This window comes from Mirounga leonina, unplaced genomic scaffold (genome assembly GCF_011800145.1).
Source record: "Mirounga leonina isolate KUSES-001 unplaced genomic scaffold, KU_Mleo_1.0 Mir_175, whole genome shotgun sequence".
NCBI classification, from domain to species: Eukaryota; Metazoa; Chordata; class Mammalia; order Carnivora; family Phocidae; genus Mirounga; species Mirounga leonina.
The window spans coordinates 35,377,964-35,397,190 of record NW_023270453.1 but is presented as its reverse complement, the minus strand read 5'-3'; the positions used below and the strand labels follow the sequence as shown (position 1 = coordinate 35,397,190).

Below are 19,227 nucleotides of genomic sequence, written 5' to 3'. Positions count from 1 at the left end.
TTTAAACAGGAAATTCAGACATTTTAAATATTGGTAGATTTTTGTTATCTTGTATCCGTTCATTTGCTAGCAGCTTACTTATCCAGGTTGTGTTAGGCGTCATACATACAGCCAAGTTCAAAATCTGTCAGAAAAGCTCTTAAGCTCTCTTTTCTTTTTCATTTCCCATCCAGAAATTTGTTACGTTATGGTTTATTGTAGGTGCACATTTAATGTGCTATTTTTAAAAACATGGGAGATGCCATTACATTTGTTTTAAAAAGCTCTCATGCACCATTTAGTGTTAATGGTACTTAAATGCTTACAGATTAATATGCTTAGAAAAAAATTTTCTTTTTTCTTGAAATTCCATAGATTATATTTTTTCATCTATTGGAAGTACTGAGCTTTGTTTTTGTTTTTTTTTTAAGATTTTATTTATTTATTTGACACAGAGAGAGACAGTGAGAGAGGGAACACAAGAAGGGGGAGCGGGAGAGGGAGAAGCAGGCTTTCCGCTGAACAGGGAGCCCAATGTGGGGCTCGATCCCAGGACCCTGGGATCATGACCTGAGCCAAAGGCAGACGCTTAATGACTGAGCCACCCAGGCGCCCATTATACTGAGCTTTGTTGACAAGTGAACCCTGGATGTTTGAAGAAGATACTCCATTACGGAGCCTTAGTTATTTTAATACACTAGGGTCACGGAATTTTATCAAGTTTCCAATTGAGAGCCTTTAGGAATAATTTAGATTTGTGCCATTTACCCAAGTTTAATTGGACCTGTTGTTTGCATTCCATATTAACAGTGGTTTCAGTAAGTATAGATCAGGTTGTCTGACTGAGCTTATGCTAAGTTCCATGTTTAGTATTTTTGTGGGTGGGGGCAAAGAAAAAATGATAAATTGAAATATATAAACAAACACTGAATTCATTTTTATATAAGAGGGAGGAGCCACAAGGGTTGAGGAATAGGCTAGTTTCTGCTTTTGCTAGTGTCCTCAAGTTTCCCAAATAATTGTGGGTTCAGTAGGTGTTTTTAGTACGTATCATAAAAGTGATTTTTTTAAGAAAGTTGTTCCTCTCAGAAGTAGTATCGATAGGACAGGAGCTTTTTTCTTGGTATTTTTCATATGGTGTTATAGTGTTGTCTTATTTCTTGATGCTTTATGTTTGATGGTTGGAAGAATGAGGCTCATGAGCAATTATGAAACTCAGCTCCTGGTTGTACTGATGAGGACATTGAGGCATAGAACTGATCCTTAGATAAGGATAATTACCTTGGGGCTGTACCACTTGTTTATTAATGGCCAAGTATCACGGATTATTCTACACACTACTTGACTTTTAAGTAGATGATGGACTGCAACCTTCAAATTCAGCTTTATTGGATTCCTGATATTTTTATTTTTCTCACTTTTTATAATTTTGGTAGTGTCTATAGTTAAGGCATCTTCAGTGAAGTCTCCAGTACATTAAAATTATCTTACTTTCCAGCTAGTGTGTTTTTATATCCTTTGAGCTTGCTTTCAAATATCATTCTGTAATTTACTTTCCCACCAAATAATCCACCAAAAGTTAGGAATTCAGGTGAGAGAGAGAGAGAATATGCCACATTGCCCCTGCCTTATATATTGCCAGTGCTTTTTATTTTTATGACTGGGAAAACTGTAACTTTTCCACTGATTAACCTCTCCTGGGAGGAGAGCTGAGGAAGAATGATTCCTTTTATCAAATCATGTGAAGAGAATCCTGGACAAGGGTGACCAACTGTCTTATTTTGCCTTGGACTGAAGAGGGGGGTTCATGGACATGGGATTTCCATTGCTAAAATTGTTAACACTTGACCACAGCAGGATGAGTTGGTCACTCTAATCCTGGTAATTATCCGTATTTCTGAATGGGTCTGTAGAAGAGAAGGGGCTGAACAGCTAGCTTTTCACTCATTGACAATCCCTTCCCTGTTGAAAGACTTATTAGTAATTGGAGTGCTTATTTATAATAGTAATGATTTAAAAATTAGAGTGGCAGGAGAGGCTTGAATAAAAGATTTATGAGTTGGGCTGTGAAAATATTTGTTTAAAGTTTAATCTTATACTCTTCTCTCTTTACAGAACTGATAGTGCATCAGCCGACCCAGATACTTTAAAATATTCTTCATCCAGAGATCGGGGTGGGTCTTCTTCTTATGGACTGCAACCTTCAAATTCAGCTGTGGTGTCTCGGCAAAGGCACGATGATACCAGAGTCCACAGTGACATACAGAATGACGAAAAGGGTATATATGCTTCCTTTATTGTTAGAGGCATGTTTTTTGGGTTGTTTTTTAACCTACCAGCCTTTCCCTAGCTTTCTCTTTCCCTCTCTTTTTCTCCCCTCCTTCTCTCTTTCTCTTAATATGCTTAAAATATAAATATTAAATAAGTGCTGTTGTTGAAACTTAATAAGTTTACCCCTTCATTAAAAAATTTTTTAAATTTTTGTACATTATAATACACATAGGCAGTTTCCTTGCCACCCATAATATCACAAAGGCTGAAGTCTCCTGACTACTATCTCTCCTCTAGACTTTAAAAAAAAAATTTTTTTTTTAATAAATTTTATTTATTTATTTGACAGAGAGATAGAGAGCACAAGTAGGGAGAGGGAGAAGCAGGCTCCCCGCCGAGCAGGGAGCCCGATGCGGGGCTCGATCCCAGGATCCCGGGATCATGACCTGAGCCGAAGGCAGATGCTTAACGACTGAGCCAGCCAGGTGCCCCGACTTAAAAAAATTTTTAAGGTGCAAAATTTGACTTAATTTAGTTTACATTTCTTTCATCTGTGGATGGACAAAATGAAATCAAGATGATTTCAAAGCCGGGGCAGCACAAGGGAAGAGTAGGAGAAGCAAAGGCTGGTTGAGCTGTAGATGGGTAGTAAGATCCTGAACTGTCAGGAATTGATTGAGTAAAGCAAAGAACCCTATTAAAATATATAAATATCGTTTTTAGGTGGCTACAGTGTCAATGGAGGATCTGGGGAAAATACTTATGGTCGGAAGTCGTTGGGGCAAGAGCTGAGGGTTAACAATGTGACCAGCCCTGAGTTCACCAGTATTCAGCATGGCAGTCGTGCGTTAGCCATCAAAGACATGAGGAAATCACAGGGTAAGATTGGACAAGCTGGGGGCCAGTCACAAATGCCTCCACAAACACCTGTATCCTTTTCTCCCCCCGGATGCCGTATTTCTTTTCTTTTCTTTTTTTTTTTTTTAAGATTTTTTATTTTTTATTAGAGCACAAGCAGGGGAGCGGCAGGCAGAGGGAGAAGCAGGCTCCCCGCCAAGCAGGGACCCCGATGTGGCACACGATCCCATGGCCCTGGGATCATGACCTGAGTTGAAGGCAGATGCTTAACCGTCTGAGCCACCCAGGCACCCTGGATGCCGTATTTCTTACTAATGCTTTGCACACATGAGTTGGTTCGTTTACTTTGAGTTGAAAAACATGTACAGATGATAATTGTTTGCATTCTTTCTCCTGTAAACTGTTTCTTAGACTAAATCCTCACAGGAAAGGCTTTAATACTTTTTTACAGTATACTTTCTATAGAATTCTCCTAAAATTCGAAGACTAGATGAGATTTAAAGAAACTATTTTTCTGGTCATAGTGGATAATGAATGTCTGGTGTGTGGTGGACTCTCCCTGCAGCAGGTCCTTGAACTCTAGGGTCTGTAGGGGCTATGGGTATAAATGGGAGTGGGTGCTTTTCTAGAGTTAAGTATGCTGATACCACCTTCTGCCTTATAACACAGCCTCACTGTATAGGTAAAATGCCTTGAATGTCAGGTGATCATTAGTTTTCTAAAAGAGAAATTTATTTTGTTGGTAAAGCTAAGTATGAAATCAGGATTTCTGATTTATATACTTTGTTGGATATAGTCACTCTTTGGACATTTAGTTTATGACCGTTTGCTTCCACGGGTGTGTGTATACGTATGTCTTGTGTGTATCTTAGTGAATATCTTTGTGCATATAGCTGCTTTTTTTTTTTTTTTTTTTTGCATATGGCTTTTAAAAAATGAATTCTTTTGGATAAATTTTCAGAAGTGGACCCACTAGTCAGAGGCTATGCTGTTTGTTAAGAGTGTTTGAAGCCCTTGACTTGGTACGATAGAAGCTAGAAAGTGAGTCCAAAGATAATTGAGTCCAGTTCTTTCTCCTCTGAGGCTCAGAGTTAAGTAGTTTGCTAGTGGCAGAATTGTAAATAGAGCCTAGATTTCCTGGCTTGTAACCTAATGACATTTTCAGTGTCCATCTTTACTGAAATACTCAATGGGCTAGGGATTAAAAAGAGAATCATTTTCCTTCTTTCAGATGTTGTAATTTCTTTTAGTAATTTTTTTCCATGCCTTAGAAATGAAACTGTTAGACTCTTTAATGTGGTTTGTTTTTACTGTATATGGGTTAATCATTAAATAGCACACCTGAAAATATAAAAAGAAAAATTTAGTACTTAAATGTATTTTTATTGGCAATTGTTTGAGCATTCTTGTTTGTTCTTGTCATTAAAAAATAAAGGGCAGAACAGTTCTGGTTTGGCACTTCCCTAGTGGCATCATGCCTTGTACATGGTTGGTGGTAATTAGACATTTGTTGAACTGAATGTTTGATTGCAGTTCACAAAAACTTTGTCTTAGGAAAATAATGATAATGTGAACAAGAGACTTCCCTCCACTGGATACCACATGCCCTCACTGGATACCAAGTGAGAATTAGAAGCATATAGCCTCTTTTCTGCCTGGTTGAGACTTTATCCCTAACCTGTAGACATTTCTTACCTGTACTCATGCTCTTTACCTGGATGTTGAAAAGATTATGGAACAAATCTGAAGAAAGTAATTTCTAAGCCGTCTTTTTTCTCTCAACTGGTCCTCTGGAATGAGGTCTTTGCTTAGGTCTATCTTTTTTGAGGGTCTGCTTTGTGCCTAGCAGTCTGCTGGAATTTGGCTTCTAGTGACAAAAAGTGTACTGGGACCTGCATTCAGTTGAAGTTTTATTGTTTAGTGGACTGTGATTTTTGATGTACTTTAAAATATTTGGGCTGTAAAGTTTCTTTGTTTATACTCAATGCATAACATGTTTATTTTCACAGAGCGATCGATGTCTTACTCTGATGAGTCTCGACTGTCCAATCTTCTTCGGAGGATCACCCGGGAAGACGACAGAGACCGAAGACTGGCTACTGTAAAGCAGTTGAAAGAATTTATTCAGCAACCAGAAAATAAGTTGGTGAGTACAGTATGGAAGTGTTGATAACTTTCGTGTTTCCATAATAAAGGTAGATGATGCTATCGGGAGTGGTTTAAGAAGGGAAGAGTTTTGCCTCTTAGGAAAAATGACAGGGATTCCTTATTCTAGGTTAATTTGACCTATATTATAATGATTGAGAACTTGATGACCCTGATGTGTAATTTATCTGCCATTGATGGATCCACACTGGTGTCTTCTACAGTAAAGTGCTTTTAACCTTTAATACATTTATTCTGTTGTCCTCAGAATTTTATTTTCTGTATGCCAGGACAGACTATGTCTTTGTTTTTCATATGTGAAATTGGGATTGGGGTGTATGTATTTTGTTCACAGGTAGGTGTGGTCTGGTGGCCAGGGCTAACTAAATGGAAAAATCCTTTAAAGAAAAAAGTTCGGGAGCAGTTACAAATTTCTGTCCAGTCTGAGTAATTCTCCTAATGTGAAATTAAGAACTTGATATAGAGCAGGAAAAAATCAATGAGAATGGTATGGTGAGTCAAATAATATTTGGTTCAAAGCAAGTTTTCTACCTCCCCCCATTTTATTATGAAAAAATTAAAATATATAGCAAATGAAATTTTTGAAAACATTTCAAAATATATATAGATACTGAATATCATATGTCTGCCATCTAAATTCTGTCATTAACATTTTATCATGTTGCTTTGTCATGTATCTCTTTACCTCTTCATCAGTCCATCTCTTAATGCATTTCAGAGTAAATAAGCTTTTTGAGTTTATGTTTTTCTTTTTTTCTTTTTTTTTTTTTAAGATTTTATTTATTTATTTGACAGAGAGAGACACAGTGAGAGAGGGAATACAAGCAGGGGGAATGGGAGAGGGAGAAGCAGGCTTCCCGCAGACCAGGGAGCCCGATGTGGGGCTCGATCCCCGGACCCTGGGATCATGACCTGAGCCAAAGGCAGACGCTTAACGACTGAGCCACCCAGGCGCCCGAGTTTATGTTTTTCATTGATGATCATGGCAGTACATAGGAATGGATAAATTTCTTTCAGAATCTGAAAGGAAACTTGTAATATTCCTGATACATACTAACTGCGGACTGGGAATAATAAGAAAAGGAAGGTGTGCTGTTTGATTAGAATTAGAAGGGGAACGCAAGTAAAAAGTACACAATGTTATTGAAAGTATAGGAATTTGAAGTTTTTATACATGTGGTTTTTTTTTTAAGGTACTAGTTAAACAATTGGATAATATCTTGGCTGCTGTACATGATGTGCTTAATGAAAGGTAAGTAACCAATGGGTAATTTTAAGACTTTAAATATATTTTTAGAAATTATTAAAAAATATGCAAGAAGATAAACCCATTGGTGGCTTCATTTATGAATATCTACTTAATGTTTTACTGGGTTCTCCTGCCATCTTTATCTATGTTAAAGTATTTATATGTTAATTACCATTGACTACAAATGGAATCCACTTGAAAGGAAATGCCTTTTTTTCTTTCTTTCTTTCTTTTTTTTTTTTTCCTAATTTGTCAACATGACTGAGTAATTGAGCACTGACTTGTGGAATGCCATAAACTCTTAATGCAGGCATGAATGAATGCGATTAACTTTTGTAAACTAGAGAATTTTGAAACTGCTTAGAGAATAGAGGTGAAAGGGAGCTTCCTTCTTTGGGCAACAGTGGATTCAGACCACCTGCTCTACGAGGCTACTGGGGTTCTCCACAAAGGTGTGCAGTCTGTTCTTCGTATGGGGATTCCCAAAGAATTGCAGTGTTGGAAAGCACCAAAAACTCATCTCAGCAGGTCACGAACCTTACTGCTTTTTGATGGTTTCATTTTATATAGTTAGTTATTAATATACTTAAATCAGTGCTGTTATCCTGTTAAGTTTGTTGTGCTTTAACTAGTACCATTTCCTGTTTTATAGTCCTTACCTACTGAACACTACATCATATGTAGTTATTTGTAGTGTGTTTTATCTGATCCTTGTTGCTGCCCGTTTCTGTGGATTATTTAATGTAGCTTGAGATGGAATTTGAAGCCTGATTTTTAGTATTTCTGGGCCTTCCCTTACTGTTTGTGAATAATTGATTCTGTAAAAGAAAAGCTAATGTGTCTAACAAAGGTACTTTTGGGCACTGTGGGATAGAGAGAGTAAAGAGCATATTTAAAGATAAAATTTCAATCTTTTATGTAGTTCGAATAGAAAATTAAAAAAAATCATTGAAGACATTCTTTTGTAAAATGTGTCATTCTTGTCATCTTTGAAAGCTTAAACCTTTCGTGTGTTTTATTTTGTTTGCATTGAAATAAACACAGTAGCAAATTGCTTCAGGAGTTGAGACAGGAGGGAGCTTGCTGTCTTGGCCTTCTTTGTGCTTCTCTGAGCTATGAGGCTGAGAAGATCTTCAAATGGATTTTTAGCAAATTTAGCTCATCTGCAAAAGATGAAGTTAAACTCCTCTACTTATGTGCCACCTACAAAGCATTAGAGACTGTAGGAGAAAAGAAAGCCTTTTCATCTGTAATGCAGGTAAGAATGAGGGGGGAAATTGATGCATTTGGGAAGAAAATTATCCTTAACAATTTTCTAGTAATGTTTTTGGAGAGGAACTTGGAGAAAGGAAACTTAGTATAGGGGTTATCTACTGATAGTAAATATGATATAAATAACATTTCTGAGTTTTAGTTAAAGGATACAAATTAAAAGGTAGATTTAAAATAAGTTAGATTTTTCTTTTGTCTTTTTGCTTTTTTGAAGCTTTCCTTTGAATTTTGCTTAGTACTAGAATCATTTGCACATTTGAAAATAGGGACTCAGTGAGGAAAGCTGGATAGGAGGGGACTTGACTTTTCTGAGGGAGACAAAAACTGAACGACACAACTCATTCTAGGCCTTTTTAGGTTTGATAATACGTCCAAAATTCTTACTCCAAATGATACAAAATAATTTTGTGTAAATGAAAACCAGCCTTACTTAGCTTTATTTCACTTTTGTGTAAGTATATTTAAAGATCATTCTCAATTTAAGTTTGAGCAAAGTTACAAGCAGTTAAATTTTTGTTAAGTAGGTGTGAGAGAGCAGAGAGTGGGGTGAGGGGCAGAGGTAGAAGCAGACATAGAAGCAGACTCCCCGCTGAGCAGGGAGTCTGATGGTGGGACTTGATCCCAGGACTCCAAGTCTAACGTACTGAGCCACCCAGGTGCCCCAGATATCTTTTATTTATATGTGTTCTTTACAATTGATGATATGCTTTATTTTGCTTAAGTCACTTTAAATGATATAGTCTGTTTTTTAAAAATCCATTTTTCTTTGATTACAGAGGTTATGTGAAAAATTTTGGGAAAGATTCAGAAAATTATCCGTAACTAAGTATCATAACACCAAATTAGGCTTATTCTGCATATAGTTTTAATATTTTGAACATTTCTTCAAATATTTATTTTGAAAATTTTCAAATCCACAGGAGAATAAGTGGACCAGTATAATAAATACCCATATGTCCTTTATCTAGATTTGTCACTTATTAACATTTTGCTACACTTGTTTTATTTCTACACACATAGTTCAACTTTTTTGTTGAACTACTTAAAAAGAAATTACACATGTCATGACAGTTCACCCTATAATGCCTCAACATACATCCCCTAAAAATAAGGCTGTTCTCTTATATTAACAACAAAATTATTATACCTAAGAAAATTAATTTTATTACATAAGGCAGTCCATATTCAAACTTCTGCCCTTAAGATATCTTTTACAGCTTTTGTCTTACCTGATCCAGGATTCCCCCAAGACTTGTGTATAGTTTAGTGCTGTGCCTCTTTAATCGCTATTAATTAGAACAGTTCACACCTTTTTTGTCCCTCATCTTTGTGGAGTGTTCTACTTCCTGGGTTTGTCTGATTGCTATTTCCTGATTTTAACCTTTTGGTCATGAATACTTCCTGGGTTCATTCTTACTGTTGCATCACACCAGCAGGCATATAACTTCAGTTTGTCTTCCTGTCAGGGATGAAGAGTTTGATCACTTGGTTGAGGTGATGCCCACCAGAATTTTTCTGTTGTGGAGGCTTATTTTTCTCCTTTTGTAATTAGTAATCTGGGCATGATACCTTGAGACCTTCTGAATATCCTGTTTTTTAGTTATAGTTCACTCAGTGATTTGGGCACCCATTCATATTCAGTACCTGTGTAGATTATAACATTGGCAAAATGTTAGGTACTTTTCCAGTTCTAGCATTTTTTCTGTAGTTACAACCTCATTCTTTTGTAAAGAAGAGCTTTACTTTTTAGGAAAAAATGGTTTCTAACAGCTACAAAATATTCTGTCAGTGGCATGCCATATATTTGTTTAAAAAATAGAGCTATAGGGGTGCCTGGATGTCTCAGTCATTAAGGGTCTGCCTTCGGCTCAGGTCATGATCCCAGGGTCCTGGGATCGAGCCCCACATCATCGGGCTCTCTGCTCAGTGGGAAGCCTGCTTCTGCCTCTCCCACTCCCCCTGCTTGTGTTCCCATTCTCGCTGTGTCTCTCTCTGTCAAATAAATAAAATCTTAAAAAAAATAGATCTATAGATAGTGGTAACATAAGCCTGCATGTCTGTTATTCATGTGTTGGGGCCATGCTAATCTTTTCTAAATCATTCAAATTTGAAGCAAGTACTAATAACCTAAAGCATAAATTTTATAAAATTTGCTATAAATTTTGAATTGGAAAGTAATTGTGGTACTTTAAAGAAAAGTTTTCCAAGCACATCTTAATTTTTGTTCTTGAAATTTAATCAAGTCCATGGTATTAAAGAGAGCATTTAGGAATAATGTGAACAGACATTACTTAGGAATAATATTAAGAGACATTAAAGAAGAGGAAATAGTATTTATTTTCAGCCTGTTCATGGTGGAATGAAATGTTTTCAACTTATTTTTGAGTTAAAACTGCAGACTTTCTTTTCTTTGGTATCATAATCAATTTTAGATAAAATCACTTTTTTTAAAAAAGATTTTATTATTTGAGAGAGAGAGCACACGCTCGCACGAGAGGGGTGAAGGGCAGAGGAAGAAGCAGACTCCGTGCTGAGCAGGGAGCCCTACTCCAAGGCTCAATCCCAGGACCCCTGGGGTCATGACCTGAGCCAAAGATAAAGTCACTTTTAAATAATGAGCCCAACATGCTTGTTTTCTTCCTGTTTTGTTGAATATTCATGGTTTATAACTTTTATTTTTTAGCTTGTAATGACCAGCCTACAGTCCATTCTTGAAAATGTGGATACACCAGAATTACTTTGCAAATGTGTTAAGTGCATTCTTTTGGTGGCTCGATGTTACCCTCATATTTTCAGCACTAATTTTAGGGTGAGTTCCCTGACTCCCTCTGTTCATATGATGGGGAGAAGGATTGGTTGTTTGTCCAAGGACCTTGGGAATCAGAGAGAAAACAAAGCTTCTGCTTCTTGGAGTATAATCAGTGATGCTTGAGGGTCCAGGATAGAATGGTGCAGTAATATAGTTTTTATAAATACTATCTGTACTTTCTGACATTAATACCTCAAAATATTTAAAGAAAAAACATTTCCTCAAGGTCATAAAGTTCCATTATTCTATTGCCCTGCCCTCTCCCTTTCTAAGTTTGTATAATGTCAAATAGATAGAACACAGATGCTTTTTCTAGGATTTCTTAATCTGAAATGGTCCACAGGAGAAGTAGCAGTTAGACCTTAAAATGATTAGCCCTTTTCTCTTTGTCTCCACCCAGGATACAGTTGATATATTAGTTGGATGGCATATAGATCATACTCAGAAACCTTCGCTCACACAGCAGGTGTCTGGTAAGTTATTCAGCATATACCAGTCATTTAAATGTTATGGAAAGGAGCTCTGGTTCCTCAAAGTCCAGCATACTGTTTCTTGCATAATGCAAGAAAAATAATTGCTTCACAGGAATAATTTGGTTATTACATATTTTTTCTTTTTTTAAAGATTTTATTTATTTGTCTGAGAGACAGCACAGCAGGGGGAGCGGGAGGCAGAGGGAGAAGCAGACTCCCTGCTTAGCAAGGAGCTCGACGTGGGACTCGATCCCAGGACCCCGGGATCATAACCTGAGCTGAAGGCAGATGCTTAACTGACTGAGCCACCCAGGTGCCCCAGTAATTTGGTTATTATAAATGAACATTACTTGTTAGCAGAATATATCCTTTCAGAGGAAGACTGTGTACTCCGTAGTAGGTAGGGGAGAGTAAGTACAGATTGTAATGTTGCACCTGTGAGAAATTGACTTTTCACGAGTCATTTGTAGTATGTGCTGGTGGCAGGAGACATTACAGTGGCAATACTCGAGTGTAGATTGAAAGATCCTGGATATTTGTGACTTGTTTTCCTGGTTATTAAAAAAAAAAAAACAGGGTACCTGGGTGGCTCAGATGGTTAAGTGTCTGCCTTCGGCTCAGGTCATGGTCCCAGGGCCCTGGGATCGAGTTCCGCATCGGACTCCCTGCTCCTTGGGGAGCCAGCTTCTCCCTCTGCTTCTCTCTCTCTCTCTCTTTGTCTCTCATGAATAAAGAAATAAAATCTTAAAAAAAAAAAAGTTTATGTATATCATACCTATGTATTTAAAAAAAATAAAATTGGGGCGCCTGGGTGGCTCAGTCTGTTAAGCGGCTGCCTTCGGCTCAGGTCATGATCCCAGGGTCCTGGGATCGAGCCCCGCATCGGGCTCCCTGCTCAGCGGGAAGCCTGCTTCTCCCTTTCCCACTCCCCCTGCTTGTATTCCCTCTCTCTCTTCTCTCTCTCTCTCTCTGTTGAATAAATAAATTTAAAAAAATAATAATAAAAAATAATTAAAAAAATAAAATTAAAAAAAACAAATGGGGGCGCCTGGGTGGCTCAGTCGTTAAGCGGCTGCCTTTGGCTGAGGTCATGATCCCAGGGTCCTGGGATCGAGCCCCGCATCGGGCTCCCTGCTCGGCGGGAAGCCTGCTTCTCCCGCTCCTGCTCCTCCTGCTTGTGTTCCATCTCTCGCTGTGTCTCTGTCAAATAAATAAATAAAAGTCTTTAAAAACAAACAAACAAAAAACCAAATGGATCAATTTGGGGAATTGTTTAAATGATAAATTTATTTCATTTTATTTTATTTTTTATTTAAGTGAATGACTAGCACGACTCATTTGGACATTTCAGCTTGTTTCAGGTGCTATAGTTTCTCTTAGCTTAATTGGCGCAGTGGACTTCTGAAAATAGGATATACCACACTGAGAGTGGTTCTGACCCGTTTCCACTGGAGAGATTAATGGACATCTTTGGTGGGTGGTTGGGGTTCTGGAGTAGAAAGCCAGGCTGGTGGCAGATTGTGGCATTTTAGTCTAAGTCTTGTGTATATTGACAATATGGATGTTAAATCTGGTAAAAAAATACGGGCTAAGAATCACATTTTAATTTTTGGAGACTGTTCATTTTTGCAGCATTAAAAGAGACTTTGGTTAATCATGATCAGCATGTTTAACAGTTAATAGTTCTAATTTTATGAAACAGCATTGTTTAAGGGTATGCAACTTGAAAACCAGATAACTTTTAAAACAAGTCTTTTAGATATATTTTTAATTTGGATTTTTTTGTTTTTTTCTACTCTTGAATTTTTTGATTCCTAGGGTGGTTGCAGAGTTTGGAGCCGTTTTGGGTAGCTGATCTTGCATTTTCTACCACTCTTCTTGGTCAGTTTTTAGAGGACATGGAGGCATATGCTGAGGTGAGTATGTAGAAAGTTATTTCCTAAAATTTCAGTTAAGAACAAACAAAAATCTTAAACAGTGCTACATTTATTTTATTTTATTTTTTTAATTTTATTTTTTTTAAAGATTTTATTTATTTGAGAGAGAGGGTGTGCACCAGGGGTGGGGAGGGACAAAGGGAGAGGGCGAAGCAGGCTCCCTGCTGAGCAGGAGCCTGATGTAGGGCTCGATCCCAGGACCCTGGGATCATGACCTGAGCCAAAGGCAGACACTTAACTGACTGAGCCACCCAGGTGCCCCTAACAGTGCTAGATTTATTTTAAAATAATTCAGACCACTTGACATTTAAATAGAAATTACAAGACCATTGCAATATTAAAAAAAATTTTTAGATGCTTTTTTTTAAAATAAAGCTTTTATTTATTTATTTGACACAGAGAGAGAGCAGGACAGCGAGAGAGGGAACACAAGCAGGGGGAGTTGGAGAGGGAGAAGCAGTCTTTCAGCTGAGCAGGGAGCCAGATATGGGGCTCGATCCCAGGACCCTGGGATCATGACCCGAGCCGAAGGCAGATGCTTGATGACTGACTGAGCCACCCAGGTGCCCTAGATGCTGTTTTTAAGTTACCAGCTGAATTATCAGAAAGACTGAAAGAAAAATAGCAGGCCTCATTTTGCAAAGCTTAAAATATTCCTGGTGGCTAGTAGTTTTCAGACATTTTCTATAGTTCATTTTTATTTTTTGATACCAAAAGCATATTAAAAGTAATGTAATTGATGTTGTATAAAAGCCCCTAAAGACTTTCCTTTTACATATAGTGGGGATCTTGGATCATGCTTTGCAGGAAAAGACTTGGCTCTAGCAAATTTTTGCAGCTATGCAAGTATAGTATGGCGACTTCAAGGGTGGTACTGAAGTCTCTGGTATTGGGTCTTGGCTTTCTTAGCTCACTGGTCATGACTTAAATTGGCCATGTCCTCTGAGAACTTCTTTGTGGTTCTTCCTTATTCAGGCCTACCGTGATTCTTGCTTGGTGTTTGAGGCTCCTATAATGTTTTAGCTTCATCTATGCTATTTCGAGCCTTTCAGAGAAGAGTGGAAGGAAAATTTTGCTTCTGCATGTTTCTTTGCCTCCACACCTAGAATATCTTTTTTCCTAGCCCACCTTTAATGCTGATCTACCTCACTGAAGCTGCCCATTCTGGTTTGTAAAGACTCTCCTCCTTGGTGTCCATAAGATGAAATTCTCTTCTATTATTTTGGGTGCTTAAGTATATGTAGGTATATGTTGGTTCTAGTATCCCATTTTTTGCCAATCTTTTTTGAGTATATCTTATTTCCTTAACTAGATTTGTAAACCAGATTTTCTAATTTAACACTTCTCTCCCCCATTTGCCCTTTGTGTGCATAATGTTGGTGTGGGGGATTATTGAGTTGAGTGGCTCAAAGAATACCTGGAATAAGATTTTAGCAGAAACCAATTCAGGAATGGCAAAAGTTTCTGGCTCCATTTATACCTATATATAACAGAGCATATGTACTATTTATTTTTCCCCCACTACCTTTCTGAGTTGGTATGAGAAGTTTTTTGTTTTGTTTTAAGATTTTATTTATTTGACAGAGACACAGCGAGAGAGGGAACACAAGCAGGGGGGCGGGAGAGGGAGAAGCAGGCTTCCCGTTGAGCAGGGAGCCCGATGCGGGGCTCGATCCCAGGACCCTGGGATCATGACCTGAGCCGAAGGCAGTCGCCCAACCGACTGAGTTACCCAGGCGTCCCTGAGAAGTTATTTTCTTAATCTACTGAGGTTACTTTTGGCTTATTTAAGTATAGATTTGTTAATTAGTGAAGTATAATTTACTTTTACATTTAGATTCATGTTCCTTTCTCTAACAGATTACTTTTTTATTTTATTTTATTTTATTTTTTGGTGATGGGGGCCAGAGGTAGAGAGAGAGAGAATCTTAGGCTCCATGCCCAGTGCGGAGCCTGATGCGGGGCTCGATCTCACAACCCTGAGATCATGACCTGAGCCAAAATCGAGAGTCAGACGCTTAACCAGTTGAGCCACCCAGGCACCTCTCATGTTTCTTTTCTGATAGGCTAAAATTCCTTTATTTGTAAAAACAAAGTTAATTGACTTAAAAATTGGGAGTTAGTTTGTTTGTTTTGAACAATGTGCTCCTTAAATAAGAGTGCTTTGATTGCACATCTAGGACCTCAGCCATGTGGCCTCTGGGGAGTCAGTGGATGAAGATGTTCCTCCTCCATCAGTGTCGCTACCCAAGCTGGCCGCGCTTCTCCGGGTGTTCAGTACTGTAGTGAGGAGCATTGGGGAACGCTTCAGCCCAATTCGGGGTCCTCCTATCACTGAGGCATATGTAACAGATGTAAGTGTCTTTAGGAGTTTTAAGTATCTTTCAAAAACAAAATTGTTGTGTATTGTAAATGCTTCTTTTTCTTTACCTAGTGAACTATGTTACTAACCCTTCATTTGTTTTGTATGTCTGTACATATGTGGCTACTTTAAATTGCCAGAAAAGTAGGGAATCCTATTATATCCCATCTCCTTTCTGTCCCCTCCCCTATATGAGAAAAAGGCTATACTGCATTTTAAAATGTGCATGAACTTTTTTCTCATGAGATCTTTCTTAGATTATTTTTTTATATCCTTTTAAAATCTTTAGAAGTAATATTTTAATTTTTGCTTTATAATTATTGAGTTTAGTTTTTCAACATAATGAGAATAATGCACTGTAGAGAAAGCCTCAAAAAGTAATTTTTTCTGAGCATGACAGGATGAAACAACTTGATAGTCTGACATCCAAGATTATAAAGATACAAGAACTTAAATATTTAGTAGTCTGAGATCAGTTATAAGAGGCAGCACGATTACACACTTTAGCAGCCCCAAACATTAGCTGTACTCTATTACAGTTCAGTGAGTGGCTCAGTGTATAGACATGGGAAATGAACCTGTCACTGTACTGTTCTTGAATAAGAAGGGAGAAACATGCGTGATACAGTCATAAAATATTAAATGATTAAAATTTTCTGTTAGGATAAAAGTCTAACTTTTATTTATTTCTGTTGAACACATTGCCAAATAAAATAGGATATTAGTTTTATATGAATTTTTGGTAGGTTAATTGTGTATTTGAACAGAAATGTCAGATCCTAAAGATAATTAAAGCCAGCATTTTGATATTTTAAACCTGAACAAGATGATTTAATGTCTTCATTTCATTTATTCCTTTCTAAAAGTTGGTGGTTTGGTGACTGTGTCAATGTTGAAATAAAGGCAATAAACTCAGATGTAAAACAAAAGGAAAGAAAATAATCATTTCCCAGGATAGTTACATATTTAATGTATTCTTGTATGAATGTCTTTTAGGCCTTCTTAACCTATAGGTTTAAAGCCTATATGTAGTGATTGTTGAAAATTACAGAAAGATATACTGTATTACTTTGTTTCTTAACTTATTTTTATTAGAAATTTAGTACATTAATACTGACTTGTAGTTTAGTGGGGTTTTTGGTTGGAAGTTACATGATTTTCATAATCGTCAAATAGGTACACGTTATGAATGAGACTTAACCTTTCCAAAGAGATCATCAGTACATGAACGTTCATAAGCTAAGGTGACTTGGGTATTTAGTTTTAAAAGATTGATTACCAAAAGCCCAAGTACTTTATTGAGGGAAGATTATTCTCATGGCAGGTTATTCCTGTGTTTAATGCTACTGTTCCAAGTACTGGTGAATTTCATGAATATAAAAATTCTGAGCTCCAGCCACTTGGTTACTTTGGCTGGGGGAGAGAGGGTGATAGAAATTGGGTATAAGGGAAATAGAGGATCCATTTTCTGTCACAATAGTACTTTAGAATATTTTAGGCAAGATCATTTTTGCATATTTTACTAAAGATACCCTTTATTATTCAGCCACCGAGAGCGAGAATATTAAGAGACTACTGACAAGGCAGGCAGTTAATTTTCAGTTCAAACTGCATTAAATAGAAACTATTTTCTTACTCTGTGGAAGCATGTGAATTTTTTTAAAAAGCTGCTTGTTCTCCCCATTTGCAGGTTCTATACAGAGTAATGAGATGTGTGACGGCTGCAAACCAAGTGTTTTTTTCTGAGGCTGTGTTGACAGCTGCTAATGAGTGTGTTGGTGTTTTGCTCGGCAGCTTGGATCCTAGCATGACTATACATTGTGACATGGTCATTACATACGGATTAGATCAGCTGGAGAACTGCCAGACTTGCGGTACAGATTATAGCATCTCAGTCTTGAATTTACTCACATTGGTATGTGAATTCTTTTTTCCTTGCTTTTTAATACGGTATTTATTCAGGCCCTTAAATTAGTGTGGAAGAAATGAAAGCCTTGGTTTTTTATGTTTGTTTTTTTAAAGAGTGCATTAGTTCTTACTTATGTAATCTAGTTTGCTTTTGCTCTGTTATCTGTTTACTTTTAGTGTTTGATCTCGGTGTAGTTTTTATTCCTTTTCTTCTTTTTTCTTTGATGAAACATTGTCTTTCATGTAAGACTACCTAGTATTCCTGATAAGTATCATATGGGTACTTGATAACTATTTTGAAAGACCTTGTTATGTTTTGTTTCCCATATGAAACTTGTTCTATAGTTTTTATTCTTAACCATAAATATTCTTCCTCCTCTCCCCCATTTATTATGGACATTTTGAAGTATATTAAAAAAAAACAGAATAGCATAATGAATCTCTGTATACTTAATACTCTTTCTATAATTAGAAACACATGGTCTATCTGGTTTCATCTAGGCCTCTCTGACTCCCTCCCTCTTCCTTGCTGTGCCTCCATCCCCAACTGGATTGTTTTATTTATTTTTTTTATTTTTAAAGATTTATTTATTTGAGAGAGAGAGATCACAGTGGGGGTGGGGGTGCGGTGGGCAGAGGGAGAGGGAGAAGCAGGCTCCCAGCCTAGCAGGGAGCCTGATGCGGGGCTCGATCCCAGGACCCTGGGATCATGACCTGAGCCGAAGGCAGACGCTTAACCGACTGAGCCACCCAGGCGCCCCTCCAACTGAATTGTTTTAAAGCAAATTCTAGGTGATACTCTGCTGAACATTTTTGCCAAAGTTATACCTCTCTTCGCCAATGTAAAAAAAAATTGCCCATGTTTTAAGTATAGATACATATATCCTATTTAGGTATCTAGACATTTTACTGTCATAATGTTAAGGCCTTAAAATACAGTTTAGATATATTACTTCTTTAATTAATAGATATTTTTCACAACAGTTTTTAGGTTTACACAAAAATTGAGCCTTAGGTATGGAGTTCCCATATGCTCTCCCACAGTAGTTTCCCTCATCATTATTTTTTTAAGGTCTTGTTTATGTGTCAGAGAGAGAGAGCGTGCGCACACAAGCAGGGGGAGCGGTAGGCAGACAGAGAAGCAGACTCCCTGCTGAGCAAGGACCCCCCCCCCCACCATGGGGGACTCGATCCCAGGACTCTGATCATGACCTGAGCCGAAGGCAGACAGTTAACTGACTGAGCCACCCTGGTGTCCCAGTTTCCGTCATTATTAACATCTTGCTTTAGTGTGGAACATTTATTACAGTTGATGAACCAAATTGACATGTTATTAACTGAGGTCTGTAGTTTACCTTAGGGTTCACTCTCTGGATTGTACATTTTGTGGGTTTTGACAAATGAATAATGCCACATATTCATTATTATAGTATCATACGGAATAGTTTCACTGCCCTAAAAATGTCTTGTGCTCCACCTGTTCCTTCCTCCTGAATCCCTGGTAACTGTGGATACTACTGTCTCCATAGTTTTGCCTTTTCCAGAATGTCCTATCGTTGGAATCATAGTGTGTAGCCATGTCAGATGGGCTTCTTCCAGTTAACTTGATGCATGTAAAGTTCCCCCATGTCCCGTTGTGTCTTGGTAGCTCACTTCTTTTTATTTTATTCTTTTAGATTGTTGAACAGATAAATACAAAACTGCCATCATCATTTGTAGAAAAACTTTTCATACCATCATCTAAACTACTATTTTTGCGTTATCATAAAGAAAAGGAGGTAAGTGTGGCATTGACAAGGACTTTTGGTAACTTCAGTCATTGAAGAGTTGACTCAAGTTACTTACTAGGCTACATAAATGAAATGGAGTGAAATGATAAATTTTTAAAATATAGTGATTAAATGATTTATATAACTTAGTATTTGTTGATTGTCATACTGTGC

The 19,227-nt window shown here is 37.4% G+C and overlaps 1 protein-coding gene across 3 annotated transcripts in view; it reads left to right on the top strand.

The window, feature by feature from the left end:
- Nucleotides 1-19,227, top strand: part of SMG1 (SMG1 nonsense mediated mRNA decay associated PI3K related kinase) — a 104,371-nt gene that overhangs the window by 27,228 nt on the left and 57,916 nt on the right. For all 3 annotated transcript variants that reach the window (XM_035022360.1, XM_035022359.1, XM_035022361.1), the window contains 11 exons: nucleotides 2,095-2,258; nucleotides 2,974-3,129; nucleotides 5,118-5,254; nucleotides 6,468-6,526; nucleotides 7,568-7,781; nucleotides 10,479-10,604; nucleotides 11,005-11,077; nucleotides 12,896-12,993; nucleotides 15,195-15,368; nucleotides 17,067-17,291; nucleotides 18,961-19,062. In XM_035022360.1, coding sequence (XP_034878251.1) covers nucleotides 2,095-2,258; nucleotides 2,974-3,129; nucleotides 5,118-5,254; nucleotides 6,468-6,526; nucleotides 7,568-7,781; nucleotides 10,479-10,604; nucleotides 11,005-11,077; nucleotides 12,896-12,993; nucleotides 15,195-15,368; nucleotides 17,067-17,291; nucleotides 18,961-19,062 — 1,528 coding nt within the window. The remainder of the gene's footprint in view (nucleotides 1-2,094; nucleotides 2,259-2,973; nucleotides 3,130-5,117; nucleotides 5,255-6,467; nucleotides 6,527-7,567; nucleotides 7,782-10,478; nucleotides 10,605-11,004; nucleotides 11,078-12,895; nucleotides 12,994-15,194; nucleotides 15,369-17,066; nucleotides 17,292-18,960; nucleotides 19,063-19,227) is intronic.